At 40.8% G+C, this 16,356-nt stretch overlaps 1 protein-coding gene across 1 annotated transcript; it reads right to left on the bottom strand.

Moving 5' to 3' along the window:
• Nucleotides 1–246: 246 nt before the first annotated feature.
• On the bottom strand, nucleotides 247–14,303 carry MRS2 (magnesium transporter MRS2). Its single transcript, XM_041475352.1, has 12 exons — nucleotides 13,964–14,303; nucleotides 13,328–13,597; nucleotides 13,000–13,073; nucleotides 11,456–11,492; nucleotides 10,750–10,862; nucleotides 10,164–10,337; nucleotides 9,380–9,510; nucleotides 8,586–8,702; nucleotides 5,796–5,948; nucleotides 4,602–4,719; nucleotides 3,713–3,826; nucleotides 247–2,763 (listed from the first exon to the last, which is right to left on the bottom strand). The coding sequence occupies exons 1-12, from the start codon at nucleotides 14,301–14,303 to the stop codon at nucleotides 2,653–2,655; spliced, it is 1,752 nt and encodes a 583-aa protein (XP_041331286.1). The 3' UTR covers nucleotides 247–2,652.
• Nucleotides 14,304–16,356: the final 2,053 nt, after the last annotated feature.

The raw sequence follows: 16,356 nt of genomic DNA, 5'->3' as shown, positions 1-16,356 counted from the left end.
TTACTGTCAAAATAATAAGCATGGAGCAGGGGCAGCTTTAAGACTGACAGAAAGGTGGGTGCTGATCAACAGGACTGTCTCTTCTCTCTCTCAAGTCTTGAGGCATGCATTGAGGGTGTAGTGCAGCTCAGATCTCCCAGGAAAAAAAGAACAAGCAAGACTGGTAAAGTTTGAGGAAATGCAATTTGGCTGATTACTCTTGACATCCTTTCTGCTTTTATATAAAATTCCATGACCATGGTAACATGGAGTTGTTAATGGCTTTTATTGTTAACAGTATTGTCTTTAACTAATTAACACTAATTTTGTATGATGCAGGTTTAACAGTGTACATCAATTATCTATTAAACAACTTGAGCAGCAGAATGTGTCGATACTATTATTACCAATGCTAGTCTGTAGACACATATGTGTGTTTTCTCTCTCTTCCCTCCTTCACAAAGGCAAGGTACTATTTTTATTTGAAATAAAATTGCACATAATTCCAAAGGTCATACTCCAAAATTAAACACCTCAACTTACCTTCCTAGGAATTCTCTCTCAAGGATGTTGTTCTAAACAAATCGAAAAAGGCAAGGTGAACATTAGCTTGATGTACAATGCATTCTGGTATCTATTTTGAGGAGTTACCCAAATAGCTGAACACTTTAAAAAAGAAGTTAAATCTGAACTTCATGAAAGAAGTAACTGGCTACTAGTAACTAGGATTGCAGTACTTATGTTACAGATCTGTTAACTGTGGTATGAGGCAAAACAAGCAGTGTACTTTCAAGGGCAGAATAAAGATTTTCTCTTCAAATCAAAACTGACAAAACCAGTATATTCTGTAGCAATTCCATTCTGAACATACACTCTCTACTGCTTTTTTCTATGTATGACCTCCACATAATTTTATTGCACTTGACTGCATTTTGATTACTTGAATTGTAAGAAAAACTTTAAACATTTGCATATGCCTACAGATAAAAAACAGTCTTGTAGAAGACACGTCATGTTTTTATTGTGCTCTGAGTCAGTTACGTACAGGTAAAGAGTCAAAAGGAGTTCACAGAAGCCTCCCTGCAAAAAAAGCTTATGAGAAAGCTTCCCTAACAGCTGCACCAACACGTATCAGTTCTGGCCTAAAGAAACTACAGCTCATTTGAAAATATCAGGATCTATCTCCCTTCACACATTGAGATTCCTGGAGTTTATCAGCCAAAGTATGTGGGTAATTGTTTTTTCCATTGGACTGCTCAGTTGGGTGATTTTTTACTACTTTACCTGCTAAGCTTAAAGGCTGCAAAAAAAAATCAGCTAAAAAACTCAAAAGCATAACAAGGCCCATTATCCTTCTCACCTTCTCATGCCATTAGTATCTGTACTTAAAGTCACGTACAGAAGAACTGTTGGAAAGGAACTACATACAACTGACTTTAACCAAACCAGAATCACAGGCCTGGACAACTTTAATTTATGAACCTTTTTATTTCCATCTTTGACTTAGTAGTCCTGAGAAGAATGTTCACAGCTACAGCTACTGTCTTTTCAACCCTGCCATACAGCGATTTACATGGTAGCACCTAAGGAGTCGCTGACTGTGTTACAGATAGATTAAAAAATACCAAAAAGGAAATTTGCGACAAAGTGTGACATGATTTCATGCTCCCTCTACAACCTGAGAGAAACCAGTGGAGAACCACACCATTAAAGAGAAGTCCTAAGAACAAACAAATAGTTGCCATAAGGCTTTTACTCCTTCCTTCAGCCTATCACAGGACATCAGGCTTCCACACCTTTAACCTGGCTACTTACTGTGGTGCAGGCTAGTCCATGCTTTGTCTTAGAGGGAAGAGAGAAAGCACAGCCCATCTTAAGAAAAACCAACAACCCATCTGATGATTTTTACCAGAATTTGAATTACAGCAACAGGAGGTGTTAAACTGCAGAGGTATCAATGTGTGTTGAAACAGTGTCAGATGGAAAACTCAAGTGGGCATTCTCCATATGCCTGCTTGTCCTGTTCCTAGAACTGCTGTTTGGAGCCTAAATTAATTGTTAAGGAATATACAAGATTAGCAGCTATATTTCAAAGCCTTTTATTGCTCCTTTTTTCTCACTGCTGCCAATCTACAAGTCATGCTTTACAAGAGATGCAGGTATGCTTTTTGCTTTAGAAAACCTGTTCTCTACAATTAAATAGGGCCTTAAAAATCCATTCAAGAAGTCAGTCTTGGGGTGGATTTTTCTTTGAAGTCAGATTCCTAAATCTGCAGTTCAGAACCAGAATTATTGATCAATCCTGACTGCTCCCTTCTTTAAGCCAAAAATTCTGTTCTCTTTAAGAAAGACCACTAAGCAAAGCAGTATTTGACAGAAACACTACAAATGAGAATGCCCAAAAAGTAAGTACATGTATGTGATACAGAAAACCAAAGGCACATACATGTGGCGGAGGTGAAACTACTGTAGAAAGCATTTTGCTATTTGCTCTCATGTTTCTCTCCTTATGTGCATAAGCATTAAAAATTTCGTTGTGGGTTTTTGGCACAAAATATGTATTAAATTAGCAAGTTTAGAAATTCTTGCAGTTTTCAGTAAGGAAGAACAAATACAAGGAAAGTGTCCAAAGTCCACCCTGTAACAATGAAAGTCTCTTCATTCCTGCTGTTCCTACTGGTTTGTTAATGTGCTTCTGCTCAGCCCAAATGTTTCTCCTTTAAGACTCGTCTTTATGTCCACTCTTCCAGCTGCTGGTTGGGATTTTTTCAAAGCTGCAGGAACCTAGGCAAGAAACAAAATAGCCTGATTACATGAGAAGCTGCTTTACATGTAGCAGAAGGAAGTAAGGCTCCACAGATGTTTGAACCCTGATTTTGCTCCCCTTATTTTCAGAACAGTGTCTTTAGCTTCTCCCTCCCTAATACCTCCCAATATCTTTCTCCAAGTCAGTCAGTATGTGATGGACTTGGTTTCGAGCTACACTTCAGGATATTCTAGTAAACTGTAGCCATAGTCAACAATCCACAACTACTGCCAGCTGATTCTTAGTAGCAAAAGAGGAGAAAGAAGGGGAGTTTATCTGAGCCTCCCTTTGTCACTTTTAGCAACTTAACTTTTGACTTTACTGATTGGTCTGCTATAAATATTACAATGCAGAGATGAGGTAGACAACACAGTTCCACAAGTCCTGGAAAGTGCAGTCAACAGGGAAAATGACCCATACATGCTAATCTGAGCATGGTCACTTTGGAAATCTTCCTACAGCTCGGTACCCTCAATGACAAAGGTAAGTGGTGCGTATATAAGAAACTTAGAAACTTCACACTGAGTCAGGACATCACAACCACGGCATTGTTCTCCAGAGAGATGTTACAGCTAGTGCTCGTCCTCATCATCCTTTTAGCTCTACTTACTCTTGTTCAAGTCAGGGACTATGGATCCAGAGTTAGTATGTGGGTAGCAGGACAAGGACTACTTCTACCATTAGCCCCCACTCTCCTTGGGCTTCCAGGTGAAAGTACTTCTCATGGAACAGCCTGCAGCTTCACTTCTGCCCAGTGCTGGGGCTCCCCATCTCCTTCAGTCCAGCTAGGGAGCACTTTCTCTGTCATGGAGCAGACCCTGAGCTGAATTTTGCCATGCTTTGTGGCCTACCCATCTAAGCCATCTTATTTTCTGCCTTAGGAATGGACTGTACATGCAGAGAGTGAGGCCAGCCAGCCATACGTACGTGAGGAGGTAGTGGAGGATCCAGGTGCCGCCCAAGGAAGGAAAGTAAGCGCCGCCAGATCAGACCACTTCCCAGAAACATAATCCCTGTCACCAACCAAAATATCCTGGGGTCCTACCAACAGAACACTCCCATTAGTCATCCAATTATCTCTCCAGAGAAGGGATTACGCAAAAATAATCTCTCACTCCCCACCAGTGTTTTCTTCCTTTATGAGAGGAAGCAGTAAACTCTTCACCATCAACAGCCAAGCCCTTACTTGGAAAAAGGGCTGTTTCACAGCAAAGCATTTTATTTAGGATCACTACTGTATTCAGTTACTGTTCCATGCAGTTTTCCTTCCTTCATTGGGAAGTTTGAAAATTCAACCCTTATATTTAACTGATTTGAAAAGGTATAAGTCTTTGCTTTGCTTTTTTGTTCTAAAGGTGGCATGTGCTGTTTTGAAGCTGTACCACCCACCCACGCCCCAGCCTGTACCCCTTTCTCCCCAGCTGAGGTATAAACAACTACTGACAGTAGAGTACTTCCTCTGATGTGCTGGAAATGCCCTGGCTGCTTGACAGATACACTTGTATCTGGAAGACAAAGCTGCTCTTGTCAGAATAGATGATCATTAAGGAAACTTTAATACTTCTTTATAATCAACTACTTATACAACCAAAAATTTGTCTTCCCATTTCTTTTCCATGGACATGACACAGAAGAAAGGCTGCAATACAATACTGTGCAGTCTGCCATGCAGTAATTTGGTTATAAAAGAAGTGACTGTATGAACACATCAATCACTGGATCTTTGTCCATAGAAAAAATGAAACTGTACCAAATATGAAGTAAACTGTAAGAGCGGGATCCACATTTTATGATAAATGCCGGACTTGTTCCTTACCTCTTCAAGGGATGACTCCAAGTTCATACCAAATGCAACTCCTATGAGTCCAAAGAGAGAGACAGAGAAAGTCCCCATGGTCAGCTGCAAGTTCAGCCTCATCATCACATTACGGTGGCTAAAGAAGGGAGAAACATCTGTAAGGGGAACCCAAAAATTTATTTGCTGCCTAAATTCTTAAGTTCCACATAAAATGCACTAAAAACAAATAGTGAAAGAGAGGAAGTCATGCTGAAATTAGGTAACCCAGTTGCAAAGATCATGAAACAACAATACAAAGAATGTTTTGACATTGCTACATCTGGACACATCTAAAGGTGCTTAACCATCATCAGACTCTCCAGTATTGCTTACTTCTCAGAGGTGCATATACAGAGTAACAGTAAATTTCTGCTGAAATTTGTGACCTCTCACCACCATCTGGCTGGAATTTCTATGTCTATATTCACAATGGACAAGAATTTATTGTTACCTTGCAAATTAATACATTTTACAAAAAAAATGGAGTTGCTAAATGCTACAGACTACAAACTTCAGTCATTTTGAGTGAATTCCACATTCAAGTCTTCCACAAAAAGATTTTTGTCGTTTCCTGATACAGCGTCCACTAAGTGGTTCTACAGTGTAGAGGAGAAAGAATACTAAACTCCACCCTCAGAGTGGCATGTTCTTGCAAATGCAAGCTACAACTCTTTTTCATAAAGAAATCTGACTAAAAGTGAAAAATGTAGCATACAGAGATAAAGAGAAAACTTGCTTCCAAGTTATTAATTTCTGTATCACTCTACAGAGTAATAATGTAACTTGTACTGGAAACCTGAGTAGCCTAGCCAGACTCTGGCTAGTAATCTTTTCTGAACAGAATTTTAATATGCTTCTCAATTTGCAGACATTTCCTGTACAGGACAGCTCTGCTGAAGGGTCTAGGAGAAGCTGGGTTTTGCTGCTAGGGAAGACTGGTGCCTAGCTATAGAGGTACATAACTACACACACTAATTAGGCTATCTTCCTGCTTTGCTTTATCCAGTTCACGACTAGAAAAGCGCAATACAGCTGCTGTGACTAAAAGTCCATTAAGACAGAAGACTCACTAAGACAGAATACTCCAACTTTCCTTGTAGTAAAATTTGAGAAAATTTTTGGCCAAGAAAGTCTAAATTCCAGATTTTGGTAATCTAACAGATGGTAGCTAACCTGTCCAGGTTGATAAAGATGATGCTTTCTGAGTCATCAATCAGTACTCTGAGTTCACGAGCTTCATTCAAAAGATCTTCTGCTTGTCTGTAATAATTCTCCAACAGCAGCTCCATTTCCTCTGCATGGTCAATCCCAGACGTACTCTCCTCACTGTGAGCAACAATTTATATTTTCCTGGTTATATATATATATATATATTTGTACATATATACATATTGTATGAAAGTGTATTACTGATGTGGTAAGGCACATAATAGTTGTGGGGGAAAAGAGTGCTGTTAGACACTACACCACAAAATCCAACCTATTGGTGAGGAACTTCCATCAGTTCCAACAGCACAAAATAAAATACTTTTGTATTTATCAGCACCTCAACATAGGCAATCAATTATTTTAAGTAGTGAAGTTAACATTTGATGTGCCCAAAGTATGCACACCACCACAAATCTTAAGTTTTTCAGATATTACAAAGTTAAAAAGTTGTAAAAAATTTATATTATATATTATTAAGTTATTATAAAATGCTAACTATTTTGACAGATTAACGTTTTGGTGCCCTCAAGTGGTGAGAGCCGGTAGCAGTGCAGTCAAAAACTCCAACAATGAACTAACCAAAAGTCAATACAGAAACAATTACACAGTGATGGAGATGGTTTAGGTTATATTAAAATGGTTTAGTAGTAAAGCATTTGAGCTATACACAGCAATTGCTGCAAAGCAGTCTTCAGTCCCACAGCAGCCAGGAGTGACCATCTTAATGAAAGATGCTCCTCTCTTAAGTGAAGTCTGAAAGACTTTCATCTTACTTCAGAGTGCTACTGCTGGAGCAGTAGCCTTCCTCTGAAATACGTGTTTCTGGCATTGTGTAGATAAAACCGAGGCACCTGAGATCCACAAGAGCTTGGAAACTAAGCAGCAAAGCCAGGAAGATTGTTCATATTTTTTTGTTTCGTAGTATGATCTCATTTCTCTAGAGAAACTAAAGTTTTTAATGAATCTCCTCCTGGCATTATTGACTGCTAAAGGAACATCCCTGAAATAGTTTTCCATGAAAATAAGTGGTATGTCTTACAAATCAATTCAAGTAAGCTCCCTGAGGACCTTTAACAGAGTACCTATTTTCTCTCTTTCTGGGGTAGAAACTGAGTTAGCCAACCTGATTTGAAAGCCCTCCAAACCTTTAGGTTTCCACTGCATGGAGATGAGAAAGTCTGAAAGTCTTAGAGCACTATCTGCAGTATTACAGATTCAGCTCAAGGTCCTACTTGATGAGCATCTTTACGTTTATATCAGCTCCTCTGGGGATATACAAAATAAAGACAGCCATAAAGACATTAAAATAACTGCCACTGGATCTGCTTTCATTAACTGTCTCATGACTCTTCCACATTCTGGTGTTCCTTCACACAAAGTTATGAGGTCTGCCTCATCTCTCTGAGCTAAGTTCACCATTCTGCTGCAAAAGATCTCTGACAGCACATATCTGCCTAACTGGGCTCCGCCACATCCTTTCAGGATGAACTCAAATTTGAATTCACCAAGTACCACCTATCTTGTATCAATCCTGGATCCAAAAAGAGCTGTTCACACATGGCCAATGTGCTTCCAAATGTGTTGCCATGGATTGTGTTTCCCAGTGTGCCTTGTGCACAGACTGCCTCACTGCATCCTGCAGCACAGCTCTTCACACAGCCCCCTACTACCTGTCCTACCCTTGTGCACTGGCGTCTGAAAGAAGGGATGCCTGTGGGTTTCTCTTGACACAAGCATAAAATGCCACTGGGATCTTTCCTAGATCCCCTACACACTGTCTACCGTGAGGCACCAAAGGCTTTGCCAGCAGACTGTATTAAATCTAAAGGAAGGCTGTGAGCAAAACCAGGAAAAAGACCAGCTGGAATTTAGAGCTACCTCTGATACTGCTCCAGAAGATACCTTAGAAATGCAAACTATGTCCAACTTCTAGAACACTGAGTTTCTGCTGCACATTTAGATTAAGCTCTGCAGGGCAAGACTTCAAACCTGCACACCGTGTGAACAGGATTAAAATGTACAGGCAATGCAGTCAGGCAAAAGTATCATTCAGGAACTTCACAAAGTACCCTAGAAGGTAACTTCTGTTGTCTGCTTATATATAAAACACATATTTATGCCTGAGAGCCCAAAACATATTTGGAAATTGTATACATTATCTTTCTGGTTTTCAGTTTTTATTAAACTGACCAGTGCTGCTCTTGCTGTGTGCTGTTCTTCACCAGAACCCCAGAGTGCAATACGATTGTTTCTGCACATACATCTCCTGGAATGCTGCTCTTCAGATGCCCCAGGTTCCTCCAAGGCCTCTTTCTTTCAGGTTCTGCTGGTGAGCAAAAAGCTAGGAGCAAGGCGTTCAGAACACTTCTAGTAAAGGAAGTGTGGAGTCTGACCTATTCAAGAAGCAAGCTTTAAAACCTGCCCTATTTTGGTGAAACTGAAGAAAATGCTCCCAGAAGGTGTTGATTTATATTGAAAAATAACATTTGCTTTTTCTGCCATCCTGCTCCTGTCCCATCACATACCACATGATCCAGCCTGTTATGTCAAGAACTATTTGTAACTGCAACAATGGAGTTCCTCTCCAAAATGGCAACTACAATAGTTTCTGAAGTAGCAAGCATTAGGATTAAAAAAAATTAGAAAGACTTTTTCTTTCTGGTTTTTAGCAGTAAACATCCAGTTTAGTGTTCAAGTTCTCCTCAAACAAAAAACACTGTTAAAAAAATTTATGTGGTTTCAAACTATACATACAATACTTGTGGATCAGTCCATTTAGACAGACAGAGTTCTTCTATTACTTCTTCTTCATCTAAGATCTCCAGAATCGTTTCTTTGAAAACTTTAAGATCTGTTTCCAGTTCTGACAAGCTGAAAGACAAACAGGCAAAAGGTCAAGTAATCCCCAGTGGCACCAGTGCCCAAAGGTAATCTCTACATGAGTTTGCCAGCCAGCACCCTCACCAGATGGAGTGGCCAGGGCCCTTCCTTGTAGGGTTGTAAGAGCTCATTCAAAACATGCTCTACAATCCACACACTTAGCTGTGGCAGTGATCTGTCTGGGGACCAGTGAGGTACAGACACACACTAAAAGGCATCCAGATGTGTTTCTGGATGTATTTGTAAGCCAAAAAAGGAAACACTCTTTGAGCGCATAGCAAGCGCATGTTTGCACTATCATATGAGAGAGGCCAACACATGAAGGCAGCACTGTACAAGTAACCTCAAAGCACAGATGTACACAGGTTTACAAAGGTTTACAGTAAGGGGAACATTTTCACACTGTTTGATTCTCTTAGGTATTATTTTGTTTTGTCAGATGCTACTTAAGAAGCATGACAGTATTTCTGGCTATTCAGGATTTCTTTCCCTTTTGCCCCTTATCACTAGGTAATTCATATACTGACTTTTACATTTCCAAATAAGATGCACAGTCCAGCATTACGGTAATCTAGGAAATTAATATCAGATACCATTTTTCTAAGACTTTAATGCATGCCATTTTCTATGGTCATCTTCTAGTGTCTTCACAGTTTATTCTTAGTTACCTCTTGCCATTTTGCAGAAGAATGTGTAGTTTACTCCTATCCACAGATAAAAGCTTGGGATCCACTAGGGCTTCCAGTGTCTCAAGGATCTGAGGCTGCAAAGTGTTAAGTCTTCCCTGCAGTTTGCTGATCTAGATAACAACATGATCCTTCATAAGAATTAAAATAATTCATTTAGAATGATTTGGGCAACTGACTCCTGTCTCTCAACACAGAGTTCACAGTAACAGGTATTTAATACAACATGCTTTACGGTGCCTGGGAAATACTTCCTATATGGATACCACATAAACACAAAGCCAGTGCACAATACAGTATTTCATAAAAAGTAAACTGAAACCCAGTGACAACCACACCAATAAGGCTTATAAAGCTAAAACACTATTGTCTATAAATGTTATATTAGAATTAGCAAGCACAGATTTCTAATGATAGCTAGAAATCTCATCCTGACTCCTCCTGCTCAAGAGGCCAAAACCTCACCACTTTTGTGTGATTTTCATTCCAGCTACAACATGTCTCTAGAAAGGAATTCTGACTTGTTTTTTAATTATCCAAATGGTAGTGAAGCCATCATATCCAAATAGCACTTTATTGGAAAGGGAATGAAAACACACATACACACAAAACCATAGGAACTAAGGGGTCAAAACAAAAAAAAGAGAAAGTGCAGAATACATTTAAAAATATGTATGTGTAAATATTAACACAAGTCTAAAGTCATACTGCTCTTTCTGTGTAGCAAGAACTTCCCAAACATTTAAAAAAAAATGAGACAGCTCACCCAGTACTGCAGAATTGCTTCTATGGCTCGGAATTCAAAGGGCAGGGAATATGTGACTAGTTGACCTTCCCCGGCCAGCTGAGATGCTAGCTCATTGAGGAGCCAGTGTTCCAGACTTAAATTACGATAATCTAGTATCAGAAGAAACTCTGGTGTTATGACAGCCTTCAAGAACTGAAAAAGACAGTACATGTAAGGAGTCTGAAAAAAAGCTCACTGAAGATTTCTCATAACACTGTAGCACATTTGATGATCTGAGCTTTGATAAAACCAATCTTCAAATGTCATTTCAGGTAGGAAAATAACAAAATCTCATGCTAACTGCAAAGAGGCTCAGACATAGCACTGTGCCAAGGATTGAGTAGAGGCTCTTCACCAATGTTAGTAACGTTTCTCCTGTGCTCAACAAGGAAAATGGTCACTAATGTGCACAGTTGAACTCACACTCTGGTTGCTAGGCAGAGCTCCAAAGAAACATTTACTGCTAGACTGCATGTCACAGAAAGCTGCTGTTTTTTTGCTGTGCAAGAAAATCAAAGCGCAAGGATGAGAGAGGGTTTACACTCAGCTATAGGGAAACCATTACCTCCATTCTCATGATGATCCTGTTGTTCCTGGTTGCAATGCTCATCACATGTTGAAATCTTAGATCTCGAGCTTGAAGACCTAACTCCTGGTACAATTCTGTTTTCTTCTTTTCTATCATGAAAGTATTTTTAGATGAAGACATTTAGAGGACAAGCACGTATGTTCCAAAATTACATCCTAGTGTGTTATCAAGTCCCACAATAAAACAACCCAGCTATTTTTAAAGGTTTTCCTCCTAATGACTCCCCAATCTAAGTTACTCTACAAAATTTAAAAGATTGTATCTTGAATGGAAAAATTCCAGATGTAAGTGAAAAAGTTGGCCACGACAATTAATTCCTCATCAGAAACAAGTGACTCCTTTGAGAAAGCACATATAATCCTACATGGACAGACAAAGCAGGAAAAGTAGCAGGGTGGTCAAAAAGAAAAAAGCAAAGCAAAAATCACCTTCCTGTGAGAGACGGTAATACATTATTTTCAAAATATTACTTAATGTACAAAAACTGTAACAACAGAGATGCTATGAAGGCCCAATGGAAGGCAGCAAAACAGAAGAAATGCTGCAACATCTCAAACATAAACACAGTGAAGTACCCAAAACATAATTTTTTTAGCCAAGTAGATTTCAATTGGGCTTTTCTGTATTGGACAAGGAAAAAACAACTCAAACAAACCCAAACAAAACTACAATGAAAACTTACCAAAATAGGTAGTATTTCCCTCTTTGTCAAACTTCATCTGGAGGAATGGGAAAAAAAAAATTTACAGAACCACTATAAAACAAGAAATCAATTTCTAAAATTATTTGCACTTCCATGGATGCCAAATGGAAAACACGTTATGAAGAGAAAGCAACTTTTATGCTCTCTATTCACAATTAAGCAAAATAATTGCATGAATTAACCACCTTTCACTGTGTTTGTGACCAGTGTCATCTGCATGACCATGTTCCTACACAAACCTTGTTAAAGTGATTTACAGAGGATCCGACTTAGAACAGACTATTTCTGTTGGAAGAGACCTAAAATGACCAGTCCATCTTGCTTGACCAGCTCAGGGATGACCAGGAGTTAAAGCCTGATATTAAGGATGCTGTCCAAATGCCTCAAATGCCGACAGGCTTGGGATATTGACCCCCTCTCCAGGAAGTCTGCTCCAGAGTCTGACTACCCTCTTGGTAAAGAACTGCTTCCTAATTTCCAGTCTAAACCTCCCCTGGCACAGCTTTGAGCTATTCCCATGCATCCTATCACTGAAACTCACAGAGAGGAGACCAGCAAGGCATCTTACATCTGGGATTGAAAATTCAGCTATTTGCTCTGTAACACTCTGAAAAATTTACAAATAAAACTTAAAAAGTAAAGATTACCACAGACTGTATGGTTAAGCTTTGTGCCCACATCAAGTACTGCAAAGACATACTATTTAGCTTGTAGCCTGCACCTAAATACTTCCTGTCTTAGCATCTGTCATTCATATTATTCACTTAATGCTTGTATTTCCTAGTAAAATTATTTTCTTGTCTAGATTAATAATGAAGTTTACTGTTTTTCCTCATAAATAGTGTAGCTTAATCCAACATTACTGACTTTTAAACTGACTTTCAGTGAATTAAGCCTAGCTAAGCATCATTCCAGTAGAGCTGCAGTGGAAGTTACATGGTACCTTGCTGAAAAGCAGAATGACTTCTTTTTGTTATCAAGGAGACCACATCTTCCTTCACTGGCACTAATAATGTGATTTTTCACCATATATATATTTAAAAGAAAAGCATAATGTGCAAATGCAGCAGCTTGGAAACAGCCTTCAGTCGCCTTTAAAAAGACAGCACAGAGAGAGCTTGTTTTTCACCAAATTCTATGTTTGCTTAGAGTTGCAGCTATCAAGACACTAATATTTCTAAAAGGTATTAGCAAGCCTTGATAAACTTAAGAAGAAACTTCTAACTGGAGCACTTAGAAGAGCTGACTTGCCTTCACAATTAGAGCCAGAGAACTCCCAGCAGATGCTGGGCCTTAGAAAAGCATTTTCATCAACACCATGTACTCTAACTGGTCCTCAAATCAGAGTAGCTCAAAGTAACAATTGAGAGCTTAGGGATGTTCTCCCAGACACAAATCCATCCGGCTTTATGACGCCTTAAGATTAAAAAACAATCAACAGGGAACCAAACAAACAACAGGGGAAAAGCACCATCATCTCGCATCGGCTGCCCTCGCTGGCGGAAATGCCTGCAGGTACTTACCACTGCAAAAACAGGAGACACGCTGGCTAGGGTGGCTTGGGAGGTCTCAGTGGGGGCATGTTGGTAAAATCTACCTGCGGGGAGAGAACACAGCTCTACTTCCAGCACACCGCCCTTGGCATTGAGCTGTGCGGCGCCCCGCTCTCAGGGCCCGGCACAGACGTCAGGAAGCGCCGGTCACAAGGCCCCGACGAACCCGAACCCGAACCCGAACCCGAGCCCGAGCCCGAGCCCGAGCCCGAGCCCGACTCGCTCAGCCCGGCCGCTCGCAGCGCAGCTGCCCCCGCCCGGGTGTCCCGACACGACGCAGCGCGGCCGTGCCGCTCACCGGCCCAGCGCAGCCCGCGGGCGATTCCGCGCAGCAGCAGCAGCCGCCGCCGCCCAGGGCGCGGGGGAGCAGCGCAGCCCCGCGCAGCATCGACCCCGCTCGGCCCCTCGGCCCAGCACCGCTCCCGGCGCGTCCGCGGCGGCGAGGGAGGAGCCCGGGCCGTGACGGAGAAGGAGGAGCCCGGCGGGGTGACGGCAGCCCCGGCGCGGCCTGCCAGGCGCGCGGCTACAGCGGCGCCGCCGCCGTGGGGGCGGGTTGGGGTGGCTGTGGCTGTTTAGTCGTGGGTCCTGCCGACCCGCTTCTGTGTTTCTAAACGCTCTGAGATAACTCAGTGGCGCCCTGGAAGTTCGTAGCCATTGTTGTGTATATGCACAGAGCCATGATCCTTCTCACCGCCTCACCCAGGCTGTGTTCAATCCCACTGAAATTAACAGGATTTTGTACATGATGATTTGTGAGAATGGGAAAGAAGGGAAAAAAAACATTTATAACACCCCATAAAGCTCACCTGAGCTCCTCTAATGAGGCAGGACCTAATTGAAAATCCAGTTCAATGGATAAGTGTTCCCAAAGACATAAGTGTTCTTAAAATCCCAGCTCCAGCACAACAGTGCTTATAATGTGAGCACACCTTACTGTGGCTGGGATTTTCCATGCTGTACTTGGCCACTTCCGGATGAGCTTCTAAAATACAGGGGGGGGTTTCCAAGTGAAGTACAGTTTTGTCTCCAGCAAATGTCTTGGAATTAAATTTCCTTACCCCACTTCTGTATCTAAGACAGAGACGACCTGGGTGGTTGAGATGTAAAAGTTTCATTAGCAGCACACCAGCTTCCACTGTTATATATCCTTTTGAAACTGCAGCTTTCATGTACAAAAGTGCAACACAGGTAGTAGGGGCCCTTTGGCTAGTCCTGCAGAAGTGTGTAAATCGTCCTGGAGGCAAAGTCTGCATCCAAACCCTGCAGCGGAACATGTTGTCAGAATGTACTTAGAATACTCGTTAATCCTCAGCAGGGAAGTAAAAAAGGAAGTGATTAATGAAATGATCCGTGCAGCATGGCTGCTCCAAGAGGAAGGCACAAATCTAAACACCGGTCAGAGTTTTGAAAACAAGGGTGCCACCAAACAGGACAAAAGAAACTTACCCAACACCAATTTGATGTGAATAAGCAGACACTTCTTTTTTTTGGTGCTGGGAATACACAGGATTTCTCCTCCAAATGTAAAATTACTCCTCCACTTAGTAAACAAAATTCATCCATTTTATATACTTTTTTTGCGAAGTCATCATTATATAAGTTGTTTTATGTACTATGCATAATACATCCGCTCCTAAATTTAACCTTTACAATAATTGGTTTTGCTAGTTATATAACTTCTTTAATATTCCTACTCTAAGACAATCATTGATCATCTCTGCTGAGCTCTATTGAAAGGAATCTTTGACATTCAAATCAAGATGGGAAGGGTAGGGGGTTTCCGAGCAGCGTAGCTGGTGTATGTGATGGTCTCCGTAGTTTCTTGAACAAAACATAAGAAATCCAGTGACTTCTTGGTGAAGTTTCTGTGGTTGCATATTTTAAACACAGCACTCCTACCATTGCTATATCTTATACTTTGCTATTTTCTACTTGTAATCATAACTAACTCTTTTATATGATTAAATCAATTATACTCTCAGAATATTTATAACAACTCCTTTTCTTTCCTGCAGCAGATGACCTATGCATTTGCATGTTTGTGTGTACATACATACATTAACATACATAGATAAGCCTTTGTTCCAAGTGGATTGACATGCACAGAATCAGAAGGATGGTTTACACGCACCTTGCCTAAAGGTGAATGACCTCACAAGGAAGTAATTCAATGAAAAAGTTCCTCAGTAGTCATGGGCAGCATGTATATGTAGACTGAAGGCATCAGATGTTTTCAGTTAAAGGGTAACCTCACCTGTCTGCAAATGTTGTCCCTATTCATACTTGAAAAAGCTGAAATCTACTCTAAGGAGTATTTTAGCTCTGGTTTTGGTTAATCTCAGCAGGTGGCAGTATATGCAACACTAATTTAATTTCTTGGATGTCAGAGATACTTAAGACAGCACAGAAAATACCTCAGGAAGGCAGGAAACCAGTGCACACTATTGCTGGAAATTAATGGCAGCTTATGTTGGCTCTGCATGTTGGAATGCAAAAACTAGAGAAGCATCCAAAGGATATCTGCCAGAAATTTACATTAAATGAATGTGCAGTAAGTCTTACACAGCTGACATTTCACACTCTTCAATAAAAAGGAAGAAGCTGCCGGGTAGATCTATTTGTTTTCCTTTGCTCATCTGTTTTTCTGGCTGCTAAGACAACAGAAGTGTAGGAAATAAGATGATGTAACTTCTCACTGAATCTGTACTGATACAAACTCTGCTATGCCTGATCCAACAGGCCAAAGTAAGCACTGGCATCTAATTACAGCTGCATTATCAGCCACCACTGCAACTGTCTGGAAGGGCAGAAAATAACCAAGTGTCACCAACTGTCAAATAAATAGAAAAAGAAAATAACCAAAATCCCCAACTTCCTTAGAAGTGAAGGCAGCACATCGGTGTGCACTGGCAGCTAGGGACAAGTCATAAAGCAGACACACAATGTCTGACTTTACACTGCTGCTGGCAAAAGATAACTGGAGATCTAGAACTGGCATCTATTTATTTATTTATTTATTACAGCTCTAAATACCAACGAGCTGCTTGTTGATTCCACTGTCAGGTATCTGTCCTGCAGTGCCAACCTTCAGGAGCGGTTTGCTGAATTTCATCAAAGAAATAGTGGGCCAAGTTCATCTGCTGTTTATTGAAGGTGACAAGGACAGGCATGATGGCTGTTCTTCATTCAGCCAAAAAGAAAGGATAGCTCCAGCACAGGCATGCTTAGTCATGAAACTGCCATCCAAACCAGAAGCTATTTGTGAGGTTGAATGACACGAGCAACTAGTTGCACTGCCAGCTGAATGACGGCGCAGACATGGGGGAC

This window comes from Pyrgilauda ruficollis, unplaced genomic scaffold (assembly GCF_017590135.1).
Source record: "Pyrgilauda ruficollis isolate IOZ18807 unplaced genomic scaffold, ASM1759013v1 scaffold35, whole genome shotgun sequence".
NCBI classification, from domain to species: Eukaryota; Metazoa; Chordata; class Aves; order Passeriformes; family Passeridae; genus Pyrgilauda; species Pyrgilauda ruficollis.
This window is presented reverse-complemented; position numbering and strand designations above follow the sequence as displayed.